The 10,055-nt window shown below is 39.7% G+C and overlaps 2 protein-coding genes and 1 long non-coding RNA gene across 6 annotated transcripts in view; 1 reads left to right on the forward strand and 2 right to left on the reverse strand.

Moving 5' to 3' along the window:
• Positions 1–10,055, forward strand: part of LOC110182796 (uncharacterized) — a 39,070-nt gene that overhangs the window by 15,254 nt on the left and 13,761 nt on the right. The gene's annotated exons all lie outside the window — the stretch shown is intronic.
• LOC110182795 (uncharacterized) lies at positions 5,460–6,772 on the reverse strand. The gene is made up of 2 exons (XM_020950928.2): positions 6,302–6,772; positions 5,460–6,245 (listed from the first exon to the last, which is right to left on the reverse strand). The coding sequence occupies exons 1-2, from the start codon at positions 6,544–6,546 to the stop codon at positions 5,543–5,545; spliced, it is 948 nt and encodes a 315-aa protein (XP_020806587.2). The 5' UTR covers positions 6,547–6,772; the 3' UTR covers positions 5,460–5,542.
• On the reverse strand, positions 7,015–9,956 carry LOC110182793 (prominin-like protein). The gene is made up of 8 exons (XM_086839229.1): positions 9,495–9,956; positions 9,332–9,413; positions 8,938–9,238; positions 8,750–8,877; positions 8,543–8,693; positions 8,157–8,487; positions 7,395–8,103; positions 7,015–7,334 (listed from the first exon to the last, which is right to left on the reverse strand). The coding sequence occupies exons 1-8, from the start codon at positions 9,842–9,844 to the stop codon at positions 7,068–7,070; spliced, it is 2,319 nt and encodes a 772-aa protein (XP_086695355.1). The 5' UTR covers positions 9,845–9,956; the 3' UTR covers positions 7,015–7,067.

Here is a 10,055-nt window from a genome sequence, read left to right on the forward strand (position 1 = left end):
CAGTCGCTGCCACCAGCTGGCAAGACAAGGCGACGACAGCGACCAAGGCAGCGACGCTGGCGTCTACACTGGGAGTAAATTGGGGTGCCTTTAATAGTAATAAAATACCCTGTTCTTTAAAGGAATCGTATCATTATGAAGTGTTAACGATCGCTTGTAATGTCAGCTATATTATATAGTAGTCCACTTTCATAACATTTTACACTAAATTCTAGATTTATTATAATGGCTATATATCTAATTTGATCTGTTGAAAACTGGAAAAGTTCTAATTTTTTTTCTTAAAATTTTTCGATCGTTTCTATGGCAGCTACTACTACTTACTGGTCACAGATACTTACTGATCATAGTTACTTACTGGTCATACTTAATTACTGATCACAATTACTTACGTGTCACAGATACTAACTGATCATAGTTATTCACTGGTTATACATACTTACTGTTCAGAGTTACTTAATGTTCATTGATACTTACTTATCATAGTTATTTACTGGTTATAGATACTTACTGTTCAGAGTTACTTAATGTTCATTGATACTTACTTATCATAGTTACTTACTGGTCAAAGATACTTACTGTTCAGAGTTACTTAATGTTCATTGATACTTACTGATCATAGTTACTTACTGGTCATAGATACTTACTGTTCAGAGTTACTTACTTCTCATAATTAATTACTGATCAGAGTTAATGACTGCTCATAGTTAGATTAAATATCAGCTCGCTGTTTCTCTGTCTCTCTGTCTCTCTGCCTCTCCTCCCTTCTCTCTTTGCCTCTCGCTCTATGTTTACCTCTAGAGGCAACTCCTTCTCTCACTCACACTCACTTTCTCTGCTCCTCTCTCCTCGGGGACTATAAATAGAGGCGCTGAAGGCGCGCGCGCCTCAGTCTGTCCTAGGGGTACCTAGTGTTTACATCTGTAGTGATAGTGATAGTGATAGTGACTACCCTTCGATCCCAAAAATATGACGTGGCCAATGCAATACATCTGGATGACGAAGAAGAAGCTCACTTGGATGAAGTCACAATTCTTGGTCACTGGAAGGAAGTCTTACTGCGGTAAGTCTTAACCATGTCATTTATATTATGTATGAAGAGGCTATTGGTGGTATCAGTCCTAGGTCTACATTTTATATTCCAATTTATTTCCTTATTGCCATGGTCCCCTTTAAACACTTTGATACTTACTGATACTTTTAGATAATCTAGATACTTACTGATCATAGTTACTTACTGGTCATAGATACTTACTTCTCATAGTTACTTACTGGTCATAGGATTAATGTTCATGGATACTTACTGGTCATAAACTTCGGCTTCCCTAAGTTTGTTTTCTTTCATTATTATATCTTCAATTAAATTGATTAACTTTTAATTTAATTTCTAAATAGAAAAGCATTTATTTTATTCACATCTTAAGTTATTCAACTTATTCAAGTTTAAAATCCAAAGATTTTCTAGCTGTGCAGCGCGTGAAGTAGCAGAGAGCCTCACTGAGTTTAGTTTTGAGCTCGGCTTTGGTTTTGGTTTCGGTTTGAAGCTTGTTGAGCTTCAGACTTCAGGCAGCAGGCCACGTACGAGCGCCATATACGAGTAGTCCAATAAAAACAGCAACAAAATCAGAGAAATAACAACAAATAGCAAAAACAACAACAAAAGCAACAGTAGCAGCATAAAAACATTTTCGGTTTGCAGTCGCGCAGGCGCTGTGAGCTGCATGGAAAATTCAGTTTTTGTGGCTTTGCCTTTGGTCGGCTTTTTCGTTGTCGCTGCTGGCAGAGCACTGTTAGCTATTAACAGAGTGTTAACTAAATAATAGCGGTATTTAGTATTCCAATGGAACGGACTTCCAGCCAAAACTTGCTTCCACTGGTTTCGATTTTTATTTCATATTTTTTTTTTTAACTTATTTAATTCATTTTAAGCTTTGTTTTTGATAAAATATGTATGGCTTTAATTGCTTTAAATTTATGTTCATGGCCAGGATAACCATTTATTTAAAAAATACACGTTTTTAAATTTATTGGAAAACATTCCAGTGTAAAAATCAAAGAGCCATCAATCTTTAAGCTTTCTTAACTTTATAAACCTGAGACCAACTCAAATAATTTAACCAAATTATCATTAACCTCTTTCATATCTCAAGTACGGAAAATTTTAAATGGGTTAACACCTTTCGGTTCGATAACTCAGCCAGGTGAAACCGGTCACCACCCATTTCTTTTTAGGGGGAGGCGGCAGAAGCAGTCGCATCCACCATTTGTTATCAGATTGGGGGATTTTGTAAACAAACATGTTTGATTAGCATAAAGACAAACGGCCACAGAGCCGTGTCAGCCAAATGTCTCTGGCCAGATCTCCATCTTTGAAGCATCTCCCTCTGGGACTGGGACTGTGACTGCGTCAAGCCGTGGCAAATGCAAATTCAAATTCGAAATATGATTTACAAAATACGCAGCGCATAACACTTGGCTGGCAATCGTTTCACACGATAGAAAGCAGGAGGTGGCAGCCTTTTCAGCTCCGTCTCATTTGCATAGTGCGGTGTGTGTGTGTGTTTGGGCACAATGGAAAGGGTTTCATAAGCGGAGTTCGATCCGAGCCAATATCAAATCCATACCGAATCCGCGTCCAATCTCCCAGCTTAATTCCTGACCCAGCCACGCCCACCCGTTGGAAAAATAGCGGCGGCAATCAGCGAACAAACGTCAACAAATTGGGTTTAAAGTTTAAACTTTCAATGAAAACGAAAGTCCGAAAAGTTGAGTGAACCCAAAGAAATATAAAAAGGCAATTGCAAAATATAAGGAGTACTTTTTGTATTTATTGTTTCATTTTTATGTATTTATTTTTATACATTTTCATATAACCGTGTATAAAAATAATATATATATAATAAATAATATAATATAAGAGAATTCGACAGTTAACAATTCCATCAGGGAAGCTGAATTTTAACATAATCTTTACTAAGCTAAGCTTTGTTTGATTCTTCACCAATGTTTTATTTGTTATTTTCTTTTGTTATAAAACAAACAAGAAGACCTTAAATAAATTCACTTCAAAACGAAGTCTTTATATTACAATTAAAAAAAATCAAATAATTAAAATTATGATAACTAATCTAATAAAGCCTTGATTTTAATTTGTAAAGCTGTTCTGTGTTAGTTTTTCAAAGCTTAATAAAGCTACATACTAAATTTAATATTTTAAGAAAACCCTAATTTTGACAAATTTTTGACAATTTTAACGATGTAACCCCTTATCTGATCAAGAATATATATGGTTTATAGGGTCGGAAATGATTCCTTCACCGGATTAAAAGCTTAAATAAATTAGGAACCTTAAATAAAAGCAATTAAATTCATCCACAATGATACAGAGATAATGTTTCAGTTACTTTCTTAGATTTCAGTTAATTTCTTCATAACACTTTATATATACATAGTTATAATGCCACTTGATTTCTGGCAATTTCTAGACCTATTAACTAACATTTTTAAGTGAATTTAATCTGAGCTCCAGTAAGGAGGTTCTTGGCTTTGCAATTTCTGGCCAATTTTGAGGCCAAGATGCCTTCTCACGCTTTGCATGCCATAAATTTCACCGCCTTTCACTGTAAATCAAATTGGCCGACTTAATTGCGTGCATTTTAATGCCCAATTCCATTGCGTGCCATTTGCCATTTGATGTTTCTTTCTTTTTGTGTTGCAGCAGCTTTTGCTTTCTGGCTTTTCCTTTTTCTCCGCTGCCTTTTCCTTTGGCTTTTGCAATTCTGTGTGTGCCAGTTTCGAACGAGAAAACTCATCGAGATGCTCTGTTTCGCAAGTGGACTAGATTTCACAACGGAAAGGCAAAAGGAAAATCGAAAGGCAGGAAGAGAGTTTCCCAGTCTTGAGAGCTGAGAAGTGATCTATCCCATGGAATGGATTTTCTATGCGGTTCAGGTGGGAGCTGAGACCTCCCTTGGAGGGTTCCATTGGTGCATTGGCATGGCTTTCGGCTTTCGAAATCGTAGATTGAATATCAAATCGAACGATTTAACCTTCACTGCGGCCGGCCGAGTTCGTGCCTTAAGTCTTTTGTTTTTGTACCGAACAAACACACTCAGAAATTGAAAGTGAAATTTCGTTGTTGTTACTCTTACTTGCTACTTGTTACTGCTTTTTTTTTACTTTTTGTTGCTAGGTAATTTCGTTGTCTGCCTTTATGATTTTGGTAATTGTCGAAAAAGAAAGGCACTCACAATCGCATCGCATCGCATCGCTGATAAGAAACGTGATTTAATTTTTAGCTACAAATTATTGTGAACAAACACATACGGCGGCTTTTCACTTTTCAATGGCCTTGCCTCCGGTTGCCATACAAGATCGGCTGCGGATCTGGTCTCTGGTCATCTTTGGGTCTGACTTGAAAGAGCGGAAGAACAAAAAACTCGTCTGGGAGTTGTCTTGTCGTCGCTCATTTTGCTCTGTAATTTTCGTGTGTGTGTAATAAATGCCCTTCAAAAGGGTTTCTGTGTTTAGTTAACCATTATTCCATTCACATTTTTGGGGGTTTTTTATTCAGTTGTTGAAATATAAATATTTATTAGCAGAGTGTTGAACGATCTTGTGATTAAATATAGCTTGTTACAATATTTGCTTTACAGTAGATATTTATTTAAGAAATAATCAATATGAAATCATTAAGGAGTTGAAGAGCAGCTGTGAAGGAATCTATATAATAAAGTGACTAGGGGCTTATATATTTGTATATATATTATATATATTTTGAAGATTTCCTACTATAAAATTCTATAGGGCATTGTGGTTTGTTATCGTAAATTTATGGTTTCTCTATTCCATAGGCCTTATAATGTTCTTTTCATGTTTATGATTCCCTTCAAAAATAGCATTCCCTTCTTCTTAAATTATTACTTAAATAATTCTTTATAATTTGTGAGATCAACTCAGACTTAATTAGTGCTTTTTAAGCTGCAGAGCATAGGCTGTTCAGGTGGCCTTAAGTTATTAACTTCTGTTGCCTTTTTCCCGTGCTCTTTGGCCTCTTCCCTTCCTGCCATTGTGGCACAGACAATGATGGAGCTGCACTTGGATGTTGGAGGTGGAGCCGGTGGAGTGGGCTTAAAGTCAGAGTCAGAGTCGGAGATGGAGTGACGATAGCGATCTGCTTTCGCTGCCCCTTAATCAGGCAGTCGGCGAACGAGCAAGCTCACCCGGTAGTTGGTGGTAGGTTGCTTGGGCTTATTTCGCCTTTGTTTGCTTTACTTTTGTGTTTAGAGTTTATTTTGTGTTTCTCTCAGTATCTCTCAGTTTTGAGTTTTAAGTTGCGTTTTCCTTTGCGTTTGATTGATGCGAGAACAAGGTTTGTCGTTTAGCTCTATTGTCAGCTACCGGATGTGTTCTAATAACGATCGAGGCGTTCCCCCAAGCCAAGGTCTTTAAAGCACACATTTAATCTTAAAAAAAATATAACATATATTCGCATAGGATTTCTCAATAAATCTACATGGCTGTGTGCAGCCTTCGAACTTGGTTAGGTTTCCTCTAAATAAACATAAAAGCAACTGGAGCCATTGGTGCTGCAGCAGCTGGAAGAGGATGCGCTGACCAGTGATTTCTTGGACTTCTTTAGTTTGTTTCGGCTTCTCCATCTCTGCCAGAGACGCTTGAAGATGACCTTCGAGCGTTTCTTTTGGGCCTCACTTTTTGGGGATTCAAACGGGCACAAGGAGGTCGCATCCGAAGGTATCTCGGAAGGTATTTCGGAAGGTATATCCGAAGGTATCTCGGAAGGCAACCAGGAAGGTAATCCGGAAGGAATCCTAGAAGGTAGCTGCTCGGAAGGTATTCCGGGAGGTATTCTGGAAGGAACTTTGGAAGGTATCCCGGAAGGCATCCCGGAAGGTATCCCGGAAGGCAATCCGGAAGGTATTTCGGTAGGCTTCATGATAGGTTCCGGTATTCTAGGAGGTGCTACTTCTAAAGGCGGATTCTGCAGGCCTCTTAGAACTAGCTGAAGATTCCGTCTTAGGATCTGGTACGCTTCCTGGTCGGCAAAGGGATTCATGTCAGTGGAATTGGGTTCAACTTCAGGGCTGCTCGATCTCTTAGGAGGAGTTAAAGATGGACGTCGCCTTATGCGTGGTGGAGGCTTTGGAGGAACCGGAGGCGGCTGCCGCACTGGAAGCCTTATCAAGTGCTCCGCAGTGCTCCTGGTGCTCCCATTGAAACGCCAGCTAAGGGATATCCCAGGGTTAATCTTCTAACCAAGTTCCTAGATTGGAATACTTACCCCACCAGGATGAGTACCACATTGTATATAGGAAGTGCTATTATTCCCAGAATTAATAACCTAAGCAGCGGGCACCAGGACTGTTGCAGCTGTATCAGCCAGTCCGAGGAGCAGCAGGAAGGAGTAGTATCCTTACTCCTATTGAACACACTCAGAGCCGTTGTCTCCCACAGTCTGGGACACAGACCGATGGGCAAGTTCATTATCATGGAGAAGCCAAGACAAACTCGAAATATATGGCTCATTTCAGGTTCTTTATTCTATTTTTTTGTGATTTAAAATTGTGTAAAACTAGTGACTTGTGATGCTAGGAAGATTTATAAAGGTGTCTATTTAATCTTGAATTTAGTTTAGATAAGGAACTTTATTTTAAAGTAAAATTGAATTGATAAATAACATTTTATAATGGAGAAAATATAATTGTCATAATAATGTAGTAACTTGGAAAAATGTTGAGAGATTTTGAAAAGCAACTATGATTAATGTTGAGACTATATATCCCTCAATTTTTTCATATATTTCTATATATAAATATTCAATTAAAAATAAGCGTAACTCAAACAAGCACTGAAGACCCAAGTAAATCCATACATTTACATTTTTACAGAATTTATATTCACTCCTACAAGTATGCTATTTAATATTATATATTTTTCATATTTTTGCATTTAATTTGTTGATTTCTTTTAAAAATAAGAACCTAGGAAACTCTGATCCATTTCTAGTATATTTTTATTTATAAATACTTCTCTTAGTTACTTAATCGTCAGCAATGATGCTCACAACAGTTGTTTACTAGCATTTGATCACAATTCGTTTCCGAACACACTGGCAGATATCTATAGCATCTGCAGTGTGATTCCAATTCCAATGGCAAAGCACTGTGGGCCACAAAGTTGTCACCGCAGCAGGACACCAGCGTATCCTGCGATGCATGCCTGCAACATCGCAAGCGACGTCGCAAATAATTACTGCAACAAAGGGCGGGCAGCAGCAGCAGGGTGAAGAGTAGAAGCCAGAACCAAATGGCATTCTGGAAAATTAGGAAATTATTATTATATACAATTTAAGATATATGTATATATCCACTCACCATTGGATTGGCAATCCTCTTACAGTAATCCTCAAATTGAACATTCCTATCCATATCTAATTTATACTGTCGAGTTTGTGGAGCACAGCTCTCCAACGCAATCTTGGTGCTATTATCCAGACCAGAATCAAGGAAATAACTTCCGGCATCGCCGCTTAGGTCAACCTGCTTGATCTTCTCTAGAACGCGACTCATGTATCTGGCAAAGCTTCCATAACCGCTGGTTAGCAGGTGATCCAACTTCTTTAGCTTATCCAGCAGTCGCTGGATGATCGCTGCCAGCGGTTGCCCCAGTTCCTTATGGGCAGCACGCAGGTAACTGGTCTGGTTGAGCAGAAAAGGGGACGAACCCACACTTCTGGTCAGGTTATCCAACCTACCGATTAGCGCTGGCAAAGGACCCGGCCTGGGTTCCGGCACCAGTTCCCGGCACATGTGTCGGGTGAAATGTGAGCTGTTGTAACTGAAGGGATTACTCTCCAAGAGTTCCCGGTTTACAAACGCCGCCTGGGGAACCAGATTGTCAAGCATAGGATCTACCATTACTTTCTCCAGAGATTCTCGGACATTTTTCTTCCCATAGAGCTCCTTCTGAGCCAAGACCCTGAACAAGCTCTCATTGTGGGCACACCTCTGCAAAGGATCTCCAGATCTTAACTCGGGTAGATAATCAAGTGGATCAAAAAGCATTTTTGACCCTCCAGATTTTCTATAATTATAAACCATTGTTTACTTTACCTTGGAGCTGCTTCAAACACTTACCCAGAACAGAAAATTTGATGGGCCAAGGCTCCGTGGACCAGAAAGAAAAGCAACAGGATAATGTTCAAAGCGAAGAGTATTATGGCAGCAATCATGAATGCACAGAGCATCCTTCTGGCATGCCTACAACTGAACAGAGTCACCAGGACACCAATAAGCAGGAGGATGGGCAAAAAAAGGAGTAGAATAAGCCATCCCAGCGTGGTTCTATACCATGTCCGTCCCATCTTTCCCTTCAGAGCAGCTGCGGGAGAAGAAGAGTCCTTTGGCTTATCCTCCCTCATAGTTTGGTTCTCGTTTAATCGGAGTCCAATCAACGGCACCTTTTTGGCTAAGGGTGAACTTTGGCAGAATTAAAAGGATATGGTTATGGTTTTCCCGCTAACTGCCTTTATGGAGATCCTTTTTAACCACCAGGTTATCCATGGGATTCCTGATCACCTTGGCAATTCGCTGGGCAGCAAGTAGCGGATAGTTGACAAAGTTACTGGCCAGATACTTTTCAATGGATTTGGTAAAGTCCTCCGTTCGGGGAAGCTTTAATTTGTTCCGAAAGGTAGTTATTATTTTTTATTAGGCTGAAATGTACTTACCTTATCATAGTGCAGACATCCCTCGTCTAGCATAGTGATTTTATTATCTCTGAAGAAATCTCCGCACTCCTTGTGGCTGCACTGCGAGGTAAGGAATACCTTGAGATTCTGCTTGACAGCACTCAACGCTGTCGAGGATCATGAAATCTCATTATTGGTAATCCTTTAAAAACCCCAAAGCTCCTCACCGTTTCGAAACCTGCTGGCCAAGCCTTTGGCTATGGGCAGCTCATCCCTGAGCTCCTCCAGAAGCGGCTTTGCTCCTTGCATGCTCTTTAGAACCTCGGTCAGATTCCTCAAGGCCTGGGCACGGATCACCGCTCCAGTGGCAACGGACTGGCCTTCGATCCTCTTCTGGAACTGGTTATAGTTGGTCTCATGCACACGGCGCGTGTACTCGGATTTAGAATCGAAGATTATATTCTCGCTCGACTTGCCGGATTGGGACTGAGAGAAACAGTCCCCAGATTTCTTCAGGCTCGTGTTCAACTGAACGGTGGCCATTATAGCAAATAGGAGAGATAAACTAAAGCTCATTCAGCCTGATCCGCTGTAGTTACAAATACTGACTCACAGACTTACAGCATAAGGACTCCGGCAATGATCAGGAAGATGGTACAACAATAGCGCACTATCGGGCAGAATCCCTTGCGCCTTCTGCATCGCCTACAACAGAAGGCACACAGAAGTCTAAGAGGAGAAGCTGCTCCTCAAATATTTAACTCAATTAAAAAGCAAAGCTCACCCCAAGAGAGGCACCAGTATAAAGAGAAGCAACAGCAGGAGGATCAGTATCTTCAGCAGCTTCTGCGAGGCCAGATAATCCTTCCAATCATCACTTACCGCCTTGGCTCCAATATCTTTTTCCGCTTTGTACTCATCGGGCGCTGGGGATTTGCCCACCAAGGCCTCCGTGACAGCATTTGGAACGGAGTAGAGTGGAATATAGAGGTAATCCTCATCCGGATACTTCAGTTCGGCTTCTTCTCCTGAAGTTTCAGACTTATCGGGCTCCTCCTTCTTAAACATGGGTAATTCCAACCTCGGGGGAAATGCAAGTTCCATGATATCATTCATGTTACTGTTGTTAATCATTTCAAATTTTTCTCTTAACGAATTTGATTTAAAAATCAGATATTACTGTAATGTAAATTGAACAAAATAAAAACGAATATTCAATATATGTAGATTGTAGGGAAATATTAAAAGAATTAATCTTTAAATTTGTTATTAGGTAACGTGTATCAAAAAGTCATACTTCTTTGAAGAATCTTTATAAATCTCATGAGATTACGAAAAAATCCAT

Source organism: Drosophila serrata, unplaced genomic scaffold (assembly GCF_035046125.1).
Source record: "Drosophila serrata isolate PLE 108 unplaced genomic scaffold, ASM3504612v1 contig_71, whole genome shotgun sequence".
In the NCBI taxonomy this organism is placed as follows: Eukaryota; Metazoa; Arthropoda; class Insecta; order Diptera; family Drosophilidae; genus Drosophila; species Drosophila serrata.

Bases quoted from the DNA above. Each gene is read 5' to 3' on its own strand.
- LOC110182795 (XM_020950928.2), bottom strand. From the start codon at position 6,546: ATGAGCCATATATTTCGAGTTTGTCTTGGCTTCTCCATGATAATGAAC. The intron at 6,246-6,301 runs GTAAGTATTCCA...GATATCCCTTAG, and splicing joins GTGGTACTCATCCTGGTGGG to CTGGCGTTTCAATGGGAGCA.
- LOC110182793 (XM_086839229.1), bottom strand. From the start codon at position 9,844: ATGATTAACAACAGTAACATGAATGATATCATGGAACTTGCATTTCCC. The intron at 8,694-8,749 runs GTAAGTACATTT...AACAAATTAAAG, and splicing joins GATGTCTGCACTATGATAAG to CTTCCCCGAACGGAGGACTT. The intron at 8,104-8,156 runs GTAAGTGTTTGA...TTATAATTATAG, and splicing joins CATCAAATTTTCTGTTCTGG to AAAATCTGGAGGGTCAAAAA.